The sequence below is a fragment of the Leopardus geoffroyi genome, chromosome B3 (genome assembly GCF_018350155.1).
Source record: "Leopardus geoffroyi isolate Oge1 chromosome B3, O.geoffroyi_Oge1_pat1.0, whole genome shotgun sequence".
In the NCBI taxonomy this organism is placed as follows: domain Eukaryota; kingdom Metazoa; phylum Chordata; class Mammalia; order Carnivora; family Felidae; genus Leopardus; species Leopardus geoffroyi.
Genome location: NC_059337.1, coordinates 28,862,581 through 28,886,903, shown reverse-complemented (window position 1 = coordinate 28,886,903; position 24,323 = coordinate 28,862,581). Strand labels below are relative to the sequence as shown.

The 24,323-nt window shown below is 37.7% G+C and overlaps 2 protein-coding genes across 6 annotated transcripts in view; both read right to left on the bottom strand.

Annotated features, from left to right (window-relative positions):
- The window catches only part of FBXO22 (F-box protein 22), a 31,293-nt gene extending 28,814 nt beyond the window's left edge, over positions 1–2,479 (bottom strand). Inside the window, exons 1-2 of one of the 3 annotated variants that reach the window (XM_045448965.1) lie at positions 2,220–2,479; positions 1,718–1,856 (exon numbers count right to left, since the gene is read on the bottom strand). In XM_045448965.1, the coding sequence (XP_045304921.1) occupies positions 1,718–1,856; positions 2,220–2,374 (294 nt within the window). In that variant the 5' untranslated portion in view covers positions 2,375–2,479. The remainder of the gene's footprint in view (positions 1–1,717; positions 1,857–2,219) is intronic. The other 2 variants (XM_045448964.1, XM_045448966.1) reach the window with 2 other exon arrangements.
- Positions 2,480–5,262: 2,783 nt separating this feature from the next.
- The window catches only part of UBE2Q2 (ubiquitin conjugating enzyme E2 Q2), a 67,020-nt gene continuing 47,959 nt past the window's right edge, over positions 5,263–24,323 (bottom strand). For 2 of the 3 annotated variants that reach the window (XM_045448967.1, XM_045448969.1), the window contains 4 exons: positions 17,501–17,549; positions 16,953–17,048; positions 8,697–8,763; positions 5,263–6,879 (listed from right to left, as the gene is read on the bottom strand). In XM_045448967.1, the coding sequence (XP_045304923.1) occupies positions 6,848–6,879; positions 8,697–8,763; positions 16,953–17,048; positions 17,501–17,549 (244 nt within the window). In that variant the 3' untranslated portion in view covers positions 5,263–6,847. The remainder of the gene's footprint in view (positions 6,880–8,696; positions 8,764–16,952; positions 17,049–17,500; positions 17,550–24,323) is intronic. The other variant, XM_045448968.1, reaches the window with a different exon arrangement.

Below are 24,323 nucleotides of genomic sequence, written 5' to 3'. Positions count from 1 at the left end.
GAGAAAATCCACATGAGAAAAAGGGAAACAAAAGATTGGTCATTTATGGGGCATTTGTCTAATATCCAAACACATTAACAATGATGAAAGCCAGGTTTTTCATTGTCCAAAAGGGAGGTACAAATATGACCTGAGAGAAAAGAAAACTGTAAAGAATTCTGTGTTGGACTGGAATTGGATGTACTTAAGCAAACTCATGAATTTCCATATATATAATAGTTATAATTGTACACATACATATATTCCTTGGCTCTGTCCACTAGGCTCTAAAGAAGCAAAACCTTTGACAGCAATGCATTTCAACTACCATTCTCCACTAAAGGAACCAGAACTCTTTAAAGAAATGGCTGATTCCAGGACTAAAGCAGACAAAACACAAGATGAGCTTAGCAAATGTTGTGTCAGAGAAAAAGGAGGTGCTCAAAGGTGACAGATTCATCTCTAAAAGACCCTGAAGCCAGCTGAAGGGGCTCCTGCTAGCCAAAATGGGGACAATTTGGACACTAAAATAAATTCTTTTAGAGATGATATCGCATTGAATAAGAGACTTAAGAGTCCATACAGATATAAATAAATGAATAAATTGAAACAGGAATACTTACATAGTTTCAAAATATCTCCTCACAAAATACTTATTAATTGCAGTGGAAAAGACTAATTTTACAGTAGCGACATCTAGCACACACCATGTCAATCAAATTATCAAAGGTAATAACACCAGTAATGAGACAAAAATGGAAATCAGATGCTACCTAATAGGATGAAACTAAAAGAGCACAGGATCACTTCTGTGATATTCCTGCCAAAGATACATAATCTGAATCTAAGAAACATGTTCTACAAGATAACTGGCCTATAATTTACATACCTGTCAAAGTTGTGAAAGTCAAGCAAAGCTTGAGAAACTGTTCCACATCAAAAATTAAAGAAATGACAACAGCATAAGATTCTAAAATGAATTATTTTGCCACAAGGAACATTGCTGAGACACGTGGCAAAATCTGAAATTTTAGGAATGGATGGTAGAAATGTATCAATAATAATTTCCTGACTGATGGTTGCACTGTGGTGGTGTAGAATATTCCTGTTTGTATGTAATGCACGCTAACGTATAAGGAAGTGAAAGAATATTAGATTGGCAATTTACTCTCAAATAGCTCGGTCCCACTCCCAAATAATATACCACAGCCTCACTGTCACCTGTCCTCAAGAAGTCTGCCCTTCTGATTTCATAGTTCAAGTCTTTACCTCCTCAGGTATTGCCCAACTTTTGAAACAGGGGCCCAGAGATACAATACAGAAGAACAGTCAGGACCAGAGGTTGAAATATTTGGGTTTAAGTATTGATTCTTGGCTTTTTAACGTGACACTAATCAAAGAGATCCAGCTGCCTTCCCTGACAAACAATGAAAATACCTGTTTTTTTTGAAGCAGGTAAAGGGAAGGTTCGGCATAGCGTTATTAGAATAGTAAAAATCTGTATACACAAAATGCCCAACATCTGAAAAGCAGTCAAATAAATCATGGCACATCCTTACAATATAGTTATTAAAATGGGTGTTTATATAAATATTTTCATGTCACGAGAAAATGTTCCCTAAATTACCAAGAATAAGGCCACATACAAAATAAGGATTAAAAAGAAAAAGATTTCGTACTCGAAGACTGACCCACCAAAACTGAAACCGCCTGTGCAGGACGCTCCCGTCTTACTTGCCTCAAGCTCCTCGGCTGCAACGCGGACCAAGCAATGCTCCTCCAACTGGCCAGCATCCGCCGAGCCTGCGGAGATCCACGTCACACTCCGATGCGTCCGCAACACCCGACGAACACACTCCCTCCATAAGCGGCACACGCTGGGGACGCAAACGCACAAAGGGTTGTGAAGGGTCGTTCATTTCCCTCTCACAGACAACCCCAATTAGAACAGCAGGAAATTCTTGCGGGATCAAAAGTCCGGGAAGGGGGTGTCAGGGCACAGATTCAGAGGGAGAACAGGGGGCAGAGACAACCATAAGGCACACCTCGTCCCCCTGGGAAGAGTGCCCAAGACAGGGAAAGGGGTACGGCGGGGGTACCACGCAGATGGGGGCATCACCTCAGAGAAGGAGAAGGGAGCCGGGGGCAGCCGTGGGTCCCGAAGGTGTCTGCCCACCCCGCCAGCCAGGGCAAGCCCGAGGCAAGTCCCGAAGTAAGCTTCCCGCCTCCTCTCTCCTCACCCGGCCACCCGCAGCAACGCCTTGGCGGGCAGGAAGGTGAGGACACGCTCCACCACCTCCGCTAGGTTACCCAACACAAAGCTGCTTTGTGGGTCCGCGGAGGAGCCTTGGCGATCGCCACCACCGCGATCACTACAGCCACCCACCATCTCCATTCCTCACCAACCCGCCCAGCAAGCAAGCACTACGGCGACTCGCGAGGCACTGCTTAGGCCGGGACAGGACTTCCCAGCTAGGGCGCATTGAGCAGGCGCGCGCGCGCCACTTCCGGCCGGTTAGGGGAGCCAGGCTGCTGAGACCCACCCACGTGACTCCAGGCCAACCCGCTTCCTGCTTGGATCCCCGAGGGCCCGCTGGCGGCAGGAGGCAGTGAACGGGCTTGCGTCCTATGATCTTGCGGAAACCTTGTAGGAGGCCTCTCACAGGCAAAAATAGGTCCTCCTCTTGTGCCTCTCGCTGCACTTGCAGCGCTATATTCTTTGTCGGTACAAAACTTTAAGTCATGGTATCTTCTAGGAAGAAACTAGGCAATATTTGTCCCTCTTTATAGTACAAATGTCTGTTAACATGAGTCCAGTTTTTGAACGGGCAGTATCTGCTTTAAAAAAAAAAACTGTGAAGATGACAGGTGTACAGATGACCATCTTTTATTCAACGCCTAGGGAATGTGGTTAACTCACTGTAGCCCTCACCTTCTGTATGGAAGGGCATGAAGAGCACCTACCACTGCTGTGAAAATCTTGAGCAACTGCATTAGTTCCTCACTAGTAGCATCAGATTCACCAGGAATTATGAAGTTTTGGCTTTAACAAGTTTTCCCCTTAAGTATCATTAACAGTGGTATATTAGTTGCAAGTCTGTGACATGATTCAACAATTCTATACATTACTCCATGCTGGCTGAATCCCCTTCACCTATTTCACCCATCCCCCCACCCACCTCCTCTGGCAACCACCAGTTTGTTTTCTGTATTAAAATTTCTTTTTCTTCTTTAAGTGTTTATTTTTGAGAGAGAGCGCATGAGCTGGGAAGGGCAGCGAGAGGGAGACACAGAACCCAAAGCAGGTTCCAGGCTCTGAGCTGTCAGCACAGAGCCAGAGGCAGGTGTAACCCAAGAACCACGAGATCATGACGTGAGCCAAAGTTTGAACTTAACCAACTGAGCCACCCTAGGCGCCCCTAAAAGTCTTTTCAAAATTTCTTTGGCTTAAAATTACAGGAGTGAAATCATATGGTATTTGTCTTTGACTTATTTCCCTTAGCATTATGCCCTCTATGTCCATCCATGTTGTTGCAAATGGCAAGATCTCCTTTTTTCTGGTTATAATATACTATTGTGTATAAACACCATTTCTTTACCTGCTCATCTATTGTTGGACACTTGAATTGCTTCCCTATCTTGGCTATTTTGAATGCTGCCACAAACCTTTTCAAATCAGTGTTTTCATTTTCTTTGTGTCAACCCAGTAGTGGAATTATTGGATATGGTAATTCTGTTTTTCAGGAACCTCCATACTATTTTTCCAATGCTTCCTCCATACTATTTTTCCATTCCCACCAACAGTGCACAAGGTTTCCTTTTTCTCCACATTCTCACCAACACTTTGTCATTTCTTATGTTTTTTAATTTGAGTCATTCTGTCTCATTGTGGTTTTACTTTGTATTTTCCTGATGATTAACGATGCTGAGCATCTTTTCATGCGTCTGTTAGGTTTTGGCACATTCTTGGTCCTCACTTCAGGCCTACTGAATCAGATACTGGGGGCAGGGCCCAACATTCTGAGTTTTAACTTTTCTGTGATTTGTTTTCCTGTGATTCTGATGCTAGCTCAGGTTGAGAACCACACATAGAAGGAATGTAAGCATAGCAGACACTGCTGTATCCCTACCTAACATCCATTACTCCTGCTGCTTCTTTACTAACAAAGCCAGATTCTATCACCAGCTCTAGAGGGTAAACTTAGTTGAACTAAACTAGTGGATCTCAAACATTCTCACCTCAGGACTCTTTCACATTATGACAGCCCCAAAGAGCTTATTTATGTGGGCTATGACTATTAATATTTGCCAATTAAAAATTAAAACATTTTAATATTATTTCACTTAAAAATAATAAATCCATTACAGATGAACAAAACAGAATTTTTGTGAAAAAAATAACTATGCTCCCTCACCCAATAGTGAATAGTTGTGGCATCATATCACATTTTGCAGACCTCTAATTTCTGCATCTAAGCTGCATCTGCTTCTGAATTCCATCTACTGCAGCATCAAATCACATGGCCTCTGGAAAACTCCACTGTACACTTGTGAGAAAACAGGTAAAAATGGCAAATAATGTTTGAGTGTTAGGAAAATAGTTTTGACCTTAAACCTCCTAAAAGGAGGGATCTCCAGGGTTCCCCAAATCATACACTGAGAACCACTGGACCAAACTAATAATGATTTCACTCTTTTCACCAGCCATTAGTTTAGAGGTGGACACAGGTCCCAGTTCTAGCCAAGGAAAAGTGAAGGGCAATATGTTTGGGGGTTGGGGCTTCTAAAAGATAAGACCATTATCTACGTCTGGACGGAGTAACATGGCTACAATATCCAGATATGACGTTAAATCCATAGATGAAACCAACAGGGAAAAATCTCAAAGGAGTGTAGCAGAGCCAAAATGTACCAGGCCTAGAGTACTTCTATCTCTGGACTTCTTGTATGTAAGATAACTTGATAATGCTGTGTAAGGAGGTCATGGGAATATTAAAAAAGGGGAACTAGGGACAGCCATGATGAAAGTAGCACTCGGACTTATATTAAGGAATGAGAGTGGGAGAGGAAAAAGGTTGAGGAAAGCTGAGTATACCAAGTACCAAGTCTGTACACACCATTTCCGGGTTCTCTAGCTTTCTCTTGTTAAATCAACCTGTCTCTGTTCCTCTCAATCCTCTCCTCACCCCATCCCACCATATATAAATCCTATTTCAAAAAATTCAATAGAGCTTACAAACACCTGAAGCCAAGAGTATCTCTGATGAGGGAAAAGTAACAAAGTTATATTTTAAATGGTTCTTTATTCATAAACTTGATGCAAGTTTACAAAATTTACTGTACATTGCCAAATAAATCTGCAATGAAAGATAAAACCCAAAAAAACAAAGCATGCCAAATGTGCAGCTGTCAATCTGCTAGCCATCAGGATATTAAAGAATTCAATAATGTATTCAAGATTTAGCCTTAGGTTTAAGGAACTTTAATGCTTTAAAGAATTCTGCCTGGTCACTTATTATCTCAGCAACTGGCAATCAGATCTTTATACAAATGTAACCAAGTAAACAAGAATGCCAGAAAATCTTTTTCTACTGTCCTTTTAACCAAAATAGAAAAAGAAATTAAACACACGCAATAATGCCGAAGTGCCAAGTCTCTCTGGTGTGGTTTACAAAGTTAAAAATTGAAACTTAGAGCAAATGCATAAGAAACACCTTCGAATTTTGTAACTTATTTGTGCAGAAAAGTGTGCTTCTGGATTTCATTTTAAAAGTGCTTAATAATTAGAATTTACTTTTAAATCAAACTTGGGTAGATAAGAAAGTCTATCACCAACCAAATAGGACTGATTCAGGTAAGGCAAGAAAATGGAGAGTACACTGATTTGAGTCAGGTTTTATAAAACAGTGAACATATATAGAGTTCCTACTAGTTTTTCAATGTAAAAGCCATCGTTATGAGTATACCAAAAATTTTAAGAGTTTCCAAATCAGGTATCTTTTTGTACTTCACTGTGCAGCTTTTGCTCAAGGATTCTTTGTGCCAATCACTTTACAAGTTTATTAGTTTAAAAATGATTGCAACATCCCGTTAATAAAATGGAAACATAAAATGATTTAGTATTTTAAATAACTTCAAGCTCTATACTGCAGTTCTTCATAAGAAATACTGAACCAACAAGAAGCAGATTCAGCCCAACAAGACTCTGAGGCCCCAGTGGAAATTATTACTTACAAAGCCTTAATTTGCACAGCCTTGCTTTGCTTTTGCCTAAAAAGCACAACTCAGTTAAGAGTGTATCTTCAGGAAACAATTCATATCTTCATCTAGCCATAAAAAAGTTTAACAATTTAATGAGTAGGCTTCCTATCATTATTTTGGCAATATCAAAAATTGGTTTTAACTTGAAAAAGCTACTGTGATTTAGAAGACCTTAAATTTTCTAAACCAACATTAAACATCAATTAAACTTTTATTGGCTCTAAATGGAACAGTATATTGCAAGTCCTCATAACACACGAGCTCAATGTGGGAAAGTTACCCTACAGTCGCAACTTCTGTAACCTGATGCTGACTTTCTGCTTAACAGATTTCACTTTTCAAGAAAAAGAGATCATGAGTGGCCAGTATGTGTATTTATCACAAAAAATACAGTAAAGGCCCCACTGCTCAGTCCACAATACCTAAAATGAGCAAAACGAAAAGGCTGTAACTCATACTGGATGTCAGTTGACAGATTATCCACTAAAATATCTATTAGCTAACGTCTTCAGTACTGCTGTTATAGGGGCACTCAAAGCTTGTGTCTGCATGTTGGAAAGATTTTCTTTAAAGCAACATTGGTCCAAACATACGACAGTCAACATATTTAGCCATCTTCCTTTGGAGGGGTGTACCAGCCTGAAACACAATGGAAAAAAAGTTAAAATACCTTATTAAATCAACTAGGAGAATTTAAGGTTAGCTACTTTGTCTATTCATATTTTTGTTAAATATACTGTAAAAATTAAACTCACATGGGTTGGTAACACGGCATTTTGTTATGTGCACATATTTACTTCTATGAATAAATTGTACTTGAGTTTTCAACATAAGATCTTTATACTAGTGGAATTTCTAGCTAAAGACGATAATATGGAATATTAGACTACAAGATAGATTTTGTCTTCCATTTCAACTTTGTAGAAGTAAGCCTCACTGAAAATAACTATACCCAAAACAAAATGCTGGCATCTTAGAATAAGAGGAACCTGGATTGTCATTAGTGCAAGGATACCATTTCACCAGTGAAGAAGTCATTTCAGCAAGTGCAGGGATTATGCCTAAAATCAGAGTCAGCAGCAGAAACCGACCTAGAACCCATTTCCTGATTCTGAATCTGCTGCTCTTTCATCAAAGCTAAGCTTATAAACACCCACACTTTGTAAAATACAGCACTTTCCAATAAACATTTTTGAATGCTGACTACAATGTTTGCTTCAACAAAAATAAAAGAAAAAATGTGATTTTTTTTCCTAGACTCAGCAAAAATCTAAGTTTTCTACAGAAAGGCTAATGAAAATAAGACTGGCATGAAATGGCCACTGGAACAGTATGAATATACCAAGATTGGTGGAGCATCCACATGGTTATGAAGTAGTATACAAGCACCTGTGGATCTACTAATTTAGTGTGTTGTGATCATTATGAAAACCCAGGCTTGCCTTCAAGTTTTATCATTTCCTTCTTCGAAAGCTTGAACTGTTTTAAATATTAGTCTTTTATAAGTAGTCACTGAAAAAGTGGAGTTTGTTTTGTGGTTAAAAAAAAAAGTGAGCACAAAGTACCAATGTTAAGTCACAAGCTACCACATTTCTAGTAAAGAACACTTTACTGTAAATACTCTCCTTAAAGAAAACTACTTCCTATTAATTTATTTACTCTGCACAAAAAAGTATCCGTTTCACTACCATGGCTATAATGAGTATCTTATTATCAGCACTTAGTTTCAAAGTGCCATGTGCATACACTATTCTTTTTTTCCTCACGAGTTTGGCAAGACAGATATGCCATTTTAGAGATGAAGAAACTAAGGCTGAAGCTATTATCTTCAGGACTTGCTCAGAGACACAGGGCTAGCGAGTAACACAAATGGCACTTGAAAAATTGGGTTTTCTAATTCCAAATCTACCTCACTGTTAGAGAAGAAGACTCAAAACGTGCATTATGAATACAAGCAAAATTTAAAGTAGAATAAAGTTTATGAAAGATATTTTAAGAGTTTTTTTTAAATTTACAACTCAAATACTCTTAAGTGTATACTGAAATGAAAATGTTCCTTGAACAGATACATGTGTATGACTGTCAAAAAGCATTAAATAATCTGAAGATGTTTCAGAAACAGCTGGTTCAGGATCCCGATTGTATTTACTCAGTATCAGTAAGAACTCCACCTGTACAATTGCCTTTAACTCAATTCCTACCCTAATACCATACATTTCAAGTGAGAAGTGATTCATTCATTAATCTACTAAAAAATCTTGACTCTGACTTAGGCCAAGTACTTAGGATACAAAGATTTTTCAATAAAGCAGAGTGTGTGCATCCTCAAGTTAATTTTTTTCACTGGGGTAACAGTACTTTAAGAGATTAAAGCAAAAACAAACAGGGTAAGTTATCAATAGTACCTTATATAAAACTTCATAAATGGTAATAAATACTTATTGAATTAAACGTACCATTTTTCTCATGTATCTGTACAATGGAATTATAGGATTGTTGGGCTCTTGCTAGATTATACTGATTCTGAAAGAGAATTATACATTTTAAATAAAAACTCTGAGTAGATGAAAATCATTACAAATAATTTACGGATGCATCATCACTATGCTTAAAAGAACACCGGAAACTAGATTAGATTTCTGTTTCAAAAATAATTTTAACTTAATACCCTCATTTCTCAATTTCATTATTCTCTGCCACTTTAGGATAACAAAACCAAAGTTATACTACAATAAAAATCTATTTAAGCTTCACAGTTCATTTGTATAAATACTCTTACCACTGGACAAGTACAAAGCTTTATAGTTCTAGTGCCCTTCTCCACTGATGAATGAAGTTAAAGAATGCTACTCAGACATGAATAAAACTTAAACTCTCCTCCTCATAATAAAACAAAAAACAAAATTACAAAATATTACCTTCAGATAAGGTTAACTTTAAGCTTTGAGGACTATACATATCAATGACATCTTGAGTTAAAGATGTCCATAAGTGGTACCAAGCCATTACTAAAGGAGTCTTCTTTTAAGGAGCCAAATTTAGGATTAATTTTTTCTCTAGTAGTGCAACTGAGTGACGTCATAACCTACAATTAATATGTCATGAGCATTCTTCATAGTGGTACATACCTATTATGTTATAGAATAAATTCACAGTACAAAAATTAAAAATGTATAAAACATTCTAAGTGAAAATTCTCCTTCCTACCTGTCCTCCAACCATCCAGCTCCTCCTCTCATCCATCCTCCTTTCCCTACCCAAGTTAACTGTTTCTTATATCTCCTTAAGATTAAATAAGAAAAGTCACATATAGCTTATGTTACTAGCCACCATCCCTTGCTTATCACCCCCCAACAAATGGTAGGTAGCATGCTATAGACCATGTTCTGCCTCTTCTCACTTAAGGTATCCTGCACCTTGTTCCCGATCACTGCACAAAAAGCTGAACCTTTCTGTTTTTTTAAACCGTGAAATATTCCATTGTATGGAAAGTCAAATATTTATTTATTCCCCAAATGGAGGACATTTAGGTGGAAAGTCAAATATTTATTTATTCCCCAATTGGAGGACATTTAGGTTGTTTTCAATATTTTGTTACAATGTTACAGTGAGCAACCTTATACAAATATTTCCAAAGCACTGGTAAACAGTCTGAGTGGAATTGCTGGGTCAAAAAACATATGCCTTTGTAATTTTGTAAGACTGTGGAAATGGGCTTGCTGCTTGGCATGTATGAGAATGCCTCTACATAGCTTTTACAGACCTCTTATTTGTGACAATGTCATAGGTGGATGATGAACTCTCAGTGTAAATGAGATTTGCATTTCTATCACTGAGCCAGGCTTAGTGTGTCTCCATATGTTTATAAGCCATTTATTTCTATTTCTGCAAATAGACATTTTGTATCTTTTTCTACAGTGCAGCCTTTTTGAATTTCTAAGAGCTCTTTAAAAATAGTAAAAACCCTCCCATAATGCATCTGAAAAACAAACATAAAATGTTCTTTCCAAGTTAATAAAAAGTAATGTTTTTCCAATCTATATTTTCACCAAAGGACAAAAATACAAAAGAAACAGATTACATATAGCAAAATATGCACACACAGAAACTTGCAAATGATCAAAAAGCAGTCATTTCCTAACCCTACTGCCCATCTACAAGATAAGAAGAGAAAAATAAGAACATTAGCCTTCTCAGTTGTCAATAGCATGATCTTCAAATTCTAGTTTTTTAAATTTATTTTTATTACGTTTATTTTTTTTTGATAGAGAAAGACAGAGCACAAGTGGGGGAGGGGTAGAGAGAGAAGGAGACAGAATCTGAAGCAGGCTCCAGGCTCCGAGCTGTCAGCACAGAGCCCCACGCAGGGCTTGAACTCACAAACCGCGAGATCATGACCTGAGCTGAAGTTGTACGCTCAACCAGGCGCCCCTTCAAATTCTAGTTTAAAGAGAATGTTACTGCAGGGGTTTTAGTGTAATGGGGAGTTAGCCCTATTTTCTAACTCACTGATTTCTGCATATATCATTATTAAACCCTCCCTTCTACTTTCCTTCAGTTTTTTTTTAATTATTATTATTTTTGAGAGAAAGAGAACACAATTGGGGGAGGAACAGAGAGAGAGAGAAAGAGAGAGAGACAGACAGACAGACATAGAATCTGAAGTAGGCTCCAGGCTCTGAGCTGTTAGCCCAGACCCCGATGAGGGGCTCAAACCCATGGACTGGGAGATCATGACCTGGGCCAAAGTCCAACTGAGCCACTCAGGTGCCCTTTTTGTACTTTTTTTAAAAAAATGTTTATTTATTTTTGAGAGAGAGTGTGTGTGATGGAGGGGGGACAGAGGGAGAGAGAGAATCCCGATGTGGGGTTCAAACCCACGAACTAGAAGATCATGACTGAGATGAAATCAAGAGTCAGATGCTTAACCAACTGAACCACCCAGGTGCCCCTTGATTGTCCTTTCTAACACTGACTTTGAGGTCTGATTCATTCTTGTTCTTTTCTTTTCTTTTTTTTTTTTTTTAATGATACAAGGATTTTAGAGCAAGGAGTATTCCCTCTACCCTCTCATTTAGTTTCTAGTATGTAGGCATTTCATTGCTATTCTCTAGCTATTCTGCAGTCTTCGTTTCAAAGCCCCATTAAGGGCTGTTTGAGTTCCATAATTCCACAAAAGGGACATTTGTTTTGAGCTGGTTATTATAGTTTTTTATTTAATTAGGATCAGAAAATGATCTGTCCTTTTCCTACTTCCAAAATTGAAGTTTTCTTCATTGAAGAGGATAAGTTTCATGAATGTTCCAGAGAGAGAGAGAAGAGAAGAAGGGAAGAGGAAGAGAAGAAGAGAGATGAGGAGAAAGAAGGAGAGAGGGACAAAGGGAGAATTTTAGTATTTTCATTATGGTTCAGTTCTAAGTCTTTTTAAATTTTCATATGATTTTTTAACCATGATTTAGAATTGCGTTTTATTTCCAAATTCATGCAGATTTTTTTTATTAATCTTTTCATTACTATCTTCTAACCTTAACTGTATCATATTCAAATTATATGGCTTGTTTTTAAATATTCTTAATTTATGAATTTATAATTTTTCCCCATATTCCATAAATGCTTGGGAAAGATTATATAGTATCTAATTATTGGGCACAGAGTTCTACATCTGTCCATTTGACCAAACTTAATTGGTTATTCAAATCTTCTACATTTTGACATATTTAATTTACTATGAACAAGGTACACTAAAATCTCTCATTATGGTTACCTGGGTCAATTTCTCCTGTGGTTTCACCATTCTTTCTTTTTTCTTTTTTTAAAAATAGTCAACACACAATGTTCTTAGTTTCATTCATCAAGTTTTTTTTTATCTGTATTTTGATGCTATTTTAATAGGTAAAGTAAAATATTATTATACCTCCTGGTTAACTGAGACTTTTATCATTAAGTAGTGCTTTCTGTTCCAAAATCCTATTTTGATACTATACATATATATCACATATTTTGTTGTTGTTATAAGTGTATACTGGCATATCTTTATTATCCCCTCTCAATAAGAAAAGAAAAGAAAAGGGGCGCCTGGGTGGCGCAGTCGGTTAAGCGTCCGACTTCAGCCAGGTCACGATCTCGCGGTCCGTGAGTTCGAGCCCCGCGTCGGGCTCTGGGCTGATGGCTCAGAGCCTGGAGCCTGTTTCCGATTCTGTGTCTCCCTCTCTCTCTGCCCCTCCCCCGTTCATGCCCTGTCTCTCTCTGTCCCAAAAATAAATAAACGTTGAAAAAAAATTAAAAAAAAAAAAAAAAAAAGAAAAGAAAAGAAAAGATAAGATAAGATAAGATAAGATAAGATAAGAGGGCGCCTGGGTGGCTCAGTCAGTTGGGCGTCTGACTTAGGCTCAGGTCATGATCTTGCAGTTCACTAGTTCCAGCCCCATCAAGTTTGAGCCCCACATCAGGCTCTGTCTGCGCTGATAGCCCAGAGCCTGGAGCCTGCTTAGGATTCTGTGTCTCCCTCTCTCTTTGCCCCTCCCCTCCTCATGCTCTCTTTCTCTCTTTCAGAAACAAAAAAAATTTAAAAACAAAACTCAGTGTTTTTTCATCCTTATAATTTAAACATACTTCTTATTGCCAGATTTTGTTTTATTCATTCTAACTGGTAACTTTAGTCCATTTTTTTCTTGTGACTTTCCTTACCACCTTACTTCCTGGTTTCTATTTCTCTTGCTTTTTAACATTTTATTATCTCCTCCTGGAGTTCCAATAAGACATTTTAGACCTCCTTCTGATTGTTAGCTCTCAACTTCTACCACAATGTCTATCCCCATGTTCTTCTCATCTGTACAACATTGAGTTATTTCTTCTAACCAATTCTCTTTGATACCTAATCCACACATTGTTTCTCATTTCAATCATATTTTTCATTTCTATAAATTGTTTCATTCTTTTTTCAAATTTGTCTCATTATACCTGATGGTTTCATTGTTTGCTCAATTTTAGGATGCTTTTTTCTTTATATTATGTTTTACACAGAACTATTCATTTTCTCATAACTCTAATATCTAAAGTCTCTATTCTGTGTCTGATAATTCCAAAACCTAAAGTCTTTGGGAATATATATCTCTTATGTATTGTTTCTGCCAATTCTCATTATGCTGGCTTGCTTACTTGTGTGCTTGGGATTTTTCACACTGAATTCTTATTTGCTTGATCTTAATATTTGAGAATCTTGTAGGCTTAAATCAGAAAAGCTTTTCCTCTGAGGAGTATCTGTGCCTGCTTCTGATGAGAACTGTGGATATAACTAACATGAGATCATCTTAGCTTCCTTGGGAGAATCTCAGGATTATGCAAGGTTCTCACATTTGGTTTGCCAACCTTGCTCATTTATAAATAAAACACCGCAATACTTAGTACAGGTAGCACCTCTCCACTCCTTGAAAGGAAAAAACAAAAACCAGATGTCTCATCTGAAGGTGATCCTTCACCACAGAATTCTCTACGTAAATGACTGGAGGTCCATTAGGAGCAGGGTATGATAGTTGTCTTTGTTAGAAATAGCTTAGGGGCTGCTCCAAGAGTTGTGTGCTCTAGGATTTCACTATTTAACTTAACTATCATGCCCTCCATGTGGTGAATGAACATTTGTTAGGGTACTACCTTGCTTATCCAAACCCCAAATTCTTGCTAAGTCATAATAGCAGAACTCTAGAAAGCTTTCTTACCACTACAGCCTAGAGTTAATGTTATAGCCTGTATCCCGTTAACTGACCAGAAAACCAGCCCAGGCCAACATCCTCTGCCTTATGGCTTGCTCTCAGCTCCTGCTGGCTGAGCCTAGGGGAGCAAGCTAATGGCAAGACTGTACAATGAGTGACTCTTGCTTGCATAGAGTTGCAGATCCTCAGCTCCATCAATCTTACCCTATCTCCAAATTTTATGTGTGCTGACAGCCAATTTTTTTTGTTTTCCAGTACTTAGGTGTATCATTTTAGTAATATTTTCTTTCTTTCTTTTTTTTTTTTTTAATGTTTATTTATTTTTGAGACAGAGAGAGACAGAGCATGAATGGGGGAGGGGCAGAGAGAGAGGGAGACACAGAATCGGAAGCAGGCTCCAGGCTCCGAGCCATCAGCCCAGAGCCCGACGCGGGGCTCGAACTCACGGACCGCGAGATCGTGACCTGAGCTGAAGTCAGACGCTTAACCGACTGAGCCACCCAGGCGCCCCTTTAGTAATATTTTCAAGAGATAAACTCATTCATTTATTTTGAACCAATAGCTGATAGTATCTTTAAAAATATTTTAAATAGGGGTGCCTGGGTGGCTCACTTGGTTAAATGTTTGACTTTGGCTCAGGTCATGATTCTTGTGGTTCAAGAGTTTGAGCTCTAGGTCAGGTTCTGTGCGGACAGCATTCACACTCTGTCTCTCCTCCCCCATTCACACTCTGTCTCTATCAAAAACAAATAAAACACTAAAAAATTTTTTTTAATATTTAAAATATTTTTGAACAGTTATATGTCAAAAGAAAGAGCACAAATGATTTAAAGTCTCCCATCTCTAACCTGCCCCATCAATACTTCAATACCCCCATATCAGAAATAGTTGTTAGTACTTTCTTAATTATCCTGTAGAGTTTAAAAGCCTACAAGGTAGGGGTGCCTGGGTGGCTCAGTTGGTTAAGCGTCCAACTTTAGCTCAGGTCATGGTCTCACAGTTCATGAGTTCGAGCCCCACATCGGGCTCTGTGCTGACAGCCCAGAGCCTGAAGCCTGCTTTGGATTCTGTGTCTCCCTCTCTCTCTGCCCCTCCCCACTCCTGCTCTGTCAGTCTTAAAAATAAATAAAACATTAAAAAAAATTTTAAAGTGTACAAGGTAAAACTCCTATTACATCATGTTAAGTTTCCAAATTCTTAACAGATATTAATAACAAGAAAAAAAATGAAGAGTGAGGTTTTATAACCATTCATTCAAAAAATTCACCTTCTAAGACATACTTTACGAGGCAAATGTGCTTAGCTGCTTGACTTAGCATTGTATATAAAATGGTTATGTAATGTACTTGCTAAGAAAAGTATATGTAATGGAAATATAAAGGTTGAAAGTAATAACATTGACACTGAGTAATTCCAAGAGAACTGTGGCACTGAACAGAGTATTGATATTACAGAATTTTAAAACTAGAAGAGACTTAAAATATTTTAGCTCAAGATACAGAAGCCCAGAAGAGGTAAGTTTACACAGTGAGTTATTAGTACAATGTTCTTTCTTTTTTTGTTTTTTAAATGTTTTATTTATTTTTGAGACAGACAGAGTATGAGTGGGAGAGGGGCAGAGAGAGAGAGGGAGACACAGAATCTGAAGCAGGCTCCAGGCTCTGAGCTGTCAGTAGAGAGCCTGACATGGGGCTCGAACTCGTGAACCACGAGATCATGACCTGAGCTGAAGTCAGACACATAACTGAGCCACCCAGGCACCCCTAAAATGTTCTTTCAATTACTCAAAACGATCTAAGCCTTTTATATTTTAACATGAAAGATATGCTAATTTTTTATAAAAACATGATGAAATTTAACATCAAGTTCTACATAAAAATAAATGCCAGGAAGAAATTTAAAAGACCAGAAGAAGTAAACCAAATGTTAATAGTATTTCTAGGTTACAGATGACTTCAGTTTTTTATATTTTTTCCTATATTAAAAACCATGCACTGCGCATAAATTTTGTCAATACAAAAAAAAAAATTCTAATAGCCTACTACATAATCATTCTATCGGCACATTTAATACACCTAAAATATACACACTGTTAAGAAATGCTAGTTAAATGTAGTTAAGTAATTCACTAGTGTTCAATAATTAACTTCTAGACTTTACACAAAATGATATTTTATTCCAGTGCAAAGAAATAGCTGTTAAAAGAACTCAAGTAAAATGAGTTATTGTATAGTACTATCCCAAATAGATGATTTTTCAAATGGCCTTCTCAAGTTTTTGCCTCCTCTGTGAGTTAAGACTCTAGTGGACTCATGCTTTGATGTGCAATACATTTATAAATACATTATTTAGATTTCATACTATTTGGATAGGCATTTAACACAAGATTCACAGACCTTTAGGAACTCCAAATCTTTAAAAATGTTAGGTTAGGATAACTTCCATCACACAAATACTTTTGCAAAATATACTAACTTCAGAGTATCCTCCTTGGTCCATTTAACTGTTTCGAGAAACTACAATTAGACATGGAAAGATGTTTCGGATATAGTGAATAAAGAACACAATACAGTGGGTAAGAGTAGAGACTAACACCAGACTGTCTGCTTCCAATTTTTGTTCTGCCACCTGTCATCTTAGACAAGTTATCTAACCTCTGTGTGCTTCAGTTTCCTCATCTACAAAATGAGAATAATAATACCTACTCTTAGGTTAGTAAAAGGATTGAAAGAGTACATATAGGTAAAAAGTTTAGATCAAAGCCTAGCATATAAATGCTCACTGGAAATTAACTATTCTAACATGATCTCAAGTTTGGGAAACTTCAAAGTATGTATAATTTTTTTACTAGTATTTTTTTAACTTACATACCAATAATAGATTTACAATTATAGACATGTCTTTCTATAGTAAGAATAACAAAGACTTGAAGAACAACACGTTTCCTAAGGTAACAGAAAATATAGATTATAAATGATTATGTCATCGTCTTAATAAAAGTACCTTATTTGCTCCAAACTGTACTCTGGCTTTGCCTTTGACTAAGGTAGCATTGATTTGCATGATGACTGATTCTATTGAGTAGGCACTGCTCCAGCCCTACAGGAAGAAGAAAACACTTCTCTAAAACATAATGGTACTCTTGATTCCCACTTGGGAAAACTTAACAAAATGGCACATAAATAGCTCTACAACAGCAAGACAATGTTAAGAAGTCTGCATGCAAGAGAAAAAAGTTGGACCATTTCTAAAATCTCGTAAAACAAAAAAAAAACCCCTATATTCTAAGTATCAAATATAAGCAAGTTAGAACCTTATATACACATTGCTCTTAGAATGGCTATCCTTGCATAGATTAAACACCAAGTACAATGTCATTTTACTGATTTGCCTTAAATAGCTTTTTCATTATTAAAAGTAGGTGCTATTGAAAACAACTTTTTTTTAAGTGGGTGGTATTACATCAGAGTCTTTCCCCTCAGAATCTAATTTACATCATCAAAACACTCCATTGAGATTGAAAAATATGAGTTTCATAAGAAATTAGTTACCTGTTTTGTGAGAAGTTCCATACATAGTGCTCCACCACCCAACACATACCTTAAAAAGAGAAATGGATTCTTAATCTGCTAGATCTCAGTGTTTCTTCTTAATTTTTAATATTTTATTTTTTTATTTACGTTGAGAGAGAAAGAGAGAGAAAGAGAGAGAGAATGAGAGCGAATGAGCAGGGGAGGAGCAAAGAAAGAGGGGGAGAGACAGAATCCCAAGACAGAATCCCACACTGACACACTGTCAGTGTGGAGCTCAATGTGGGGCTTGAACTCAGGAATCATGAGATCATGATCTGAGCCAAAAAAATCAAGAGTCAGACACTTAACCGACTGAGCCACCCAGGTGCCCCCCTTGTAATTCTTAAAGTACTACCACTAAGGAAGTATGCATACAACCAAAGGTTAGAAGATAACATGCAAAAATGAGAACAGTGATTAGGGTTCTAGGACAAAGGGTAGTTAAAAAATTCGAATGCCATCGCTTTATTATAGTCTTATTTTTTTTTTTAAATAATGAATCTTAGAATGCTTAAAGATGCTAAGGATGTCTGTCAGAAACTAGGAACTTAGCCTAAATATTTCAGAGAATGGAAAATACTATATTCATCTGAATATTTCTCTACCATCATGTTAGCCAATGGCACCAACTTTACCTTATCTATAATAATGAACACCCACATTTTGTGGTTTAAATTGTTTTTATCCATTCTTTTGTGAGGATCAAATGGTTCTGACCACAGAGCCCCTCTCTGGGACTCCTCAATTTCTCTTGCTAATCCTGAGAACTGTTCTCTGAACCAGACAACTTCTGGGAATTTCCTGGATCTCTCTTAGGAAATCATTATTTAGATCAACATTATTCAACCTTTTAACCCCTTCTCAAACAAAATAATTTCATTTCTACTTTGTTATTTTAAACTTCAAGATACATGAAATATCATGTCTAAAAATAAAATCAAGAGCATGATAATTATAGAAGAAGGACTGATAAATCTTGAAAACATGTAAGCTAAGACCACAGGTCTGATTAGATGTAAGTGAACACTGAGTCCATTACAAACTTTTTTTGTCCCCAGGGACTTTCCCCCCTTGCCTGAGATTCCTTTTGCTCCCTACTCTTCCAAATGCCGTATTTCCCCCCAATAAAACTCGTCAAGACCATTCTAGCCTGCAGATTTTGTATTCTGGCTAACGAAACACATCCTTGTGTTGACCTAACCAAATTACAGAAAAGTAAGGAAGGAAAAGTAAGGAATCTAAACTTCTACTATAGACCACTATAATTGTTACAGTGAAATTATTCAATAATGGAAATTATTCAATAATTCCTACTTCCTGGAGAATTTAAGCAAGTGTCTCTACCTGGCTGCACCAGACCTTGGAAACTTCCAAAGTTAAAGTTTATAGGAGGAAAAGAAAAACACTTCAAAACACTAGATTTGGGTGGAGAGTCATGGGATTTTAAACTTCTTTGTATATTCCCCAATGTTCCTAAAACACAGAAATCTATCTCCAATCATTTGACTCTCCCAATGGGCTCAGAGTGTCTTATGTATAGTGGTTTTAAATAAGCACTTGCTAATTGAACAGAATTAGAAGATCCATGATTTCATTTGGATTTTGCTTTCTCCACAAATTGCTCAGACTCTAGTAATCTGTTAATGAGTTAACACTATTCTTGATCCTTACACTTCAGAAATACAAAATGCAGACAGGGACTCCAGGACTTATCTTAGGAAAAGGAGTTATGTAGACCAGCCTGAGTTACCAATTATCCAACTGCCACATTTCTTTTTAGCACTCCACTCTTTATTCTGAGGATGGAGAGTCTTTCAGGTGGGAAGAAGGAAAGTTTTTGTACTCACAGGCCTAAGAAAGTATGTTTTCTACAATGCTATAACTACGCAAATGTCTAGTACCCATACAAAAAGTGAGATAAGTAAATTTTTCCATAATACACACTATCAGCAGCATTTACACCTAAAAGGAGTGGCTGATAGAACTCTACTTCCATACTGAGTTATATTCATTTTATGATATATGTTCCAAACCCTTACTGTTCTTTGCCTCCAAACAAATAGTTCCTGCTGAATATTGAGACAATTCAAGAACACTGGAAAAAAAAAAAAAAATCTACTGGTCATTTAAAGATAATATGCCACATTCACAGGCAAAGTAACATTTTCAGCTTAAAAAACTTCAGTTGTGGGTGCCTTGCTGGCTCAGTTGGTGAAGTGTGTGACTCTTGATCTCAGGGTGTGAGCTGGGCACTGGATGTAGATATTACTTAAAAATAAAATATTTAAAAAACAAGAACAACCAACCAAACAAAAACCCTTCAGTTGCCAAAGTTATAAAATAAACACTATCCTAAAGCTTAGCCTTCTTCAGGCAATTTGTGATTTTTGTTTTACTAGGAGCTTCTTGCAAGAATGTTTGCTAGCTAACTTGCCCATCCACAAGCTACAATGATCACTTAAATTGCACTGATGAGGAGACAACAGAAACCATGTATCAGTACTAAAGTGTTAATACAACATGATTCTTAAGTGAGCCTAAGAAAGAAATGAGAAATGTAAAATTTTTAGTTTTTAAAAAATGTTTATTTATTTTTTGAGAGAGAGAAAGAGCACAAGCAGGGGAGGGGCAGAGAGAGAGGGAGACACAGAATCTGAAGTAGGCTCCAGGCTCTGAGCTTTTAGCGGAGAGCCCGATGCAGGGCTTAAACTCAAGAACTTTGATGGGGCGCCTAGGTGGCGCAGTCGGTTAAGCGTCCGACTTCAGCCAGGTCACGATCTCGCGGTCCGGGAGTTCGAGCCCCGCGTCAGGCTCTGGGCTGATGGCTCAGAGCCTGGAGCCTGTTTCCGATTCTGTGTCTCCCTCTCTCTCTGCCCCTCCCCCGTTCATGCTCTGTCTCTCTCTGTCCCAAAAATAAATAAACGTTGAAAAGAAAAATTTTTTTTTTAAAATAAAATAAAAAAAAAAGAACTTTGAGATCACAACCTGAGCCGAAGTCAGATGCTTAAGTGACTGAGCTACCCAGGCCCCAGAAATGTAAATTTTTTATATTAGAGTCAAATTCTTCACAATAATCACATTTTAAAAAAAGGAAGGCTTATTAGCCCACATAAAACAGTCATGACCCTTCCCTTCCTTGAGGCAAGGAAATATTAATTATTGATTGTAAGAACAGAGGCTTTAGATAGGAATGAAAGAAAATGCTGGCACTTAAAACCAGATTATTAACATGTTTCCTCAATACAAACAGAAACAACCCATGGTCATCTAGAAGTAGTGATATTCTCTTCATGACTGGGGCACAAGTAATAATTCACATTATATCAACCAATAAAGAAAGCATTTTCAGTTGCCTACAAATAGCTCTCACAATGTATTAATGAGAGAAAAACAAATAATCTTTATGATTCTCTCTCAAGTTACTACATTCTGATCTGGATTAAGCAAGAAAGATAGTCAGATACTAGTGACTCATTAAAATAACTCATAAAAATATCAAGACAGAATTATGTATTACCCTAAATTGTCTACACCTTGCTAACCTACTGTATTTCCCTATCTGATTCATTGAGTCCCAAATATTTACTGCACACATATATGCTACACACTGAGCCAGGCAGAGTATACGTTGAAGAAAACTGACAGGACCCTGTCCTTCATGATGGGAAAGGGGACCCAGAGTTCTATGAGAAGGAATAACCAAGGGGCTTTTTAAAAGTATGGTAGTCAGGAGCAGCATTTCTAAAAGAAATGCACAAGCTGAGATTTGCAGGACTTAAAAGTGTGGGTGGGAGTAACATGCCAGGCAGATGAATGTATGTTTAAGAAAGGTTATGAGGAGGGGTGCCTGGGTGGCTCAGTTGGTTGAGCATCCACCTCTTAATTTCGGCTCAGGTCATGATCCCAAAATCGTGGGATCCAGCCCTGCACCTGCCTCCATAATGAGTGTGGAGCCTGCCTAAGATTCTAAAATATTTAAAGAAATATTAAAAACAAGAAAGGTTATGAAGAAAAAAAAAAGTGTGCTGGGTACTGGGGGCTGAAAGATATCCAGTGGGGTACCAGCTTAGACAGGGGAAGTGTGGTACAAGAGTATTAAAGAGATGGGGCACCTGGGCGGCTCAGTCGGTTAAGCATCTGACTTCGGCTCAGGTCATGATCTCGTGGTCCGTGAGCTCGAGCCCCGTGTCGGGCTCTGTGCTGACAGCTCAGAGCCTGGAGCCTGTTTCAGATTCTGTGTCTCCCTCTCTCTCTGACCCTCCCCCGTTCATGCTGTCTCTCCCTGTCTCAAAAATAAATAAGTAAACGTTAAAAAAAATTTTTTTTAAATAAATAAATAAAAACATACTCCTTTAAAAAATAATAATAATAAAATAAAGAGAAAGACAAGGGCAAGATCACAGGTGGCTTACGGTAAGGGTTGGGGTGCCTGGGTGGCTCAGTCAAGTTAAGAGTCGACTTCAGCTCAAGTCATGATCTTACCTTGCGGTTTTTGAGTTTGAGCCCCGCATTGGGCACTGTGCTGACAGCTCGGAGCCTGGAGCCTACTTTGGATTCTGTGTCTCCCTCTCTCTCTCAGCCCCTCCCCCACTCACACTTTGTCTCTGAAAAAAGAATAAACCTTAAAAAAATTAAAAAAGAAAAAAAAGCATATGGCAAGGGCATCAACCTGTAAGAGCAAATGGAAAGATACGGAAGAGTTTAAGCAGGGGAGCAACATAATCAAACACAAATTTATAAAATATCACTTTAAAGCTTACATGAGGGAAGGAACAGAGGAGTCCAGTCAGAAATCCTCTGAAGTGATGGCAGTAGCAACAGAAATGGAGACAAGTAACTGGATCTGGGAACCCTCTGAGAAGAAGAATTATAAGACCAGATATGGGAAATGAAGGAAAGATGTTACAAAGAATAACTCCCAGTTCAATAACTGAGATATGAAAGGCTGGGAAAGGAGACTGGAAAGGAGAGGAGTTCAAGTTTTTGTGCTACAAAATTTGAGATGCCTATGTAAGAGATATTCCAGGGGCACCTGGGTGGCTCAGTCAGTTAAGCATCCGACTCTTGATTTCAGCTCAGGTCATGATCTCATGGTTCATGGATGATCTGACAGCATGGAGCCTGCTTGGGATATTCTCTCTCTCTCTCTCTCTCTCTCTCTCTCTCCCCCCGCCCCCTCTGCCCCTCCTCTGCTCGTGCTCTCTCTCGCTCTCAAACAAATAAGTAAATTTTAAAAAGAGAGAAAGACATTCCAGTAGAGATGTCAAAAAACAGGTAGACACTGGGAGCATAAAGATATATAAAAATGCAGGATACAAAACTTGGGAGTCACTGACACAGGAGGTATTTTGAAAGCCATGGGAGCCTTTTTAATAAATAATACTAGAGTAATTGGACCATTAGGCAAAACTCTAGGACCTAAATCTCATCCTTATACAAAAACTAACTCAAAATGATTCACAAACTTATCTGTAAAATGTAAAACTATAGAACTTTGAGAAAACACAGAACACGAGAAAATCTTCAAGATCCAGGACAAGGCAAAAGTTCTTAAAATTGATGCCAAAAGCATATAATCCCTAGAAGGAAAAACATCTATAAATTGAAACTCATCAAAACTAAAAACTTTTTGCAAGATATATAATCAATATATCAATAACAGATTTTTTATCTGTTGCATTTCCATATGCTAGTAATGAAATAGCAGAAAGAGAAATTAAGAAAACGATCCTATTTACAATTGCATTAAAAGGAATACCTAGGAATAAATTTAATGAAGGAGGTGAAAGACCAGTACTCTAAAACCTCTAAGACACTGATGAAAGAAATAGAAGGTGACACAAATAAATGGTAAGATATACTGTGCTCATGAACTGGAAGAATACTGTTTTGGATAATAGAGGCATTTAAACAACCTACAGACTCAGTGCAATCCCTACCAAAATACCAACAATGTTTTTCAGAAAACTAGAACAAAAATCTTAAGATTTGTATGAAACCACAAAAGGGTGAATAGCCAAAGCAATCTTGAGAAAAAAACAACAAACCTGGAAGTATCACAAGTTCGTATTTCTTTTTTTTTTTAATTTTTTTAACGTTTATTTATTTATTTTTTCAATATATGAAATTTATTGTCAAATTGGTTTCCATACAACACCCAGTGCTCATCCCAAAAGGTGCCCTCCTCAATACCCATCACCCACCCTCCCCTCCCTCCCACCCCCCATCAACCCTCAGTTTGTTCTCAGTTTTTAACAGTCTCTTATGCTTTGGCTCTCTCCCACTCTAACCCTTTTTTTTTTTTTTTCCTTCCCCTCCCCCATGGGTTTCTGTTAAGTTTCTCAGGATCCACATAAGAGTGAAACCATATGGTATCTGTCTTTCTCCGTATGGCTTATTTCACTTAGCATCACACTCTCCAGTTCCATCCATGTTGCTACAAAAGGCCATATTTCATCCTTTCTCGTTGTCATGTAGTATTCCATTGTGTATATAAACCACAATTTCTTTATCCATTCATCAGCTGATGGACATTTAGGCTCTTTCCATAATTTGGCTATTGTTGAGAGTGCTGCTATAAACATTGGGGTACAGGTGCCCTATGCATCAGTACTCCTGTATCCCTTGGGTAAATTCCTAGCAGTGCTATTGCTGGGTCATAGGGTAGGTCTATTTTTAATTTTCTGAGGAACCTCCACACTGCTTTCCAGAGCGGTTGCACCAATTTGCATTCCCACCAACAGTGCAAGAGGGTTCCTGTTTCTCCACATCCTCTCCAGCATCTATAGTCTCCTGATTTGTT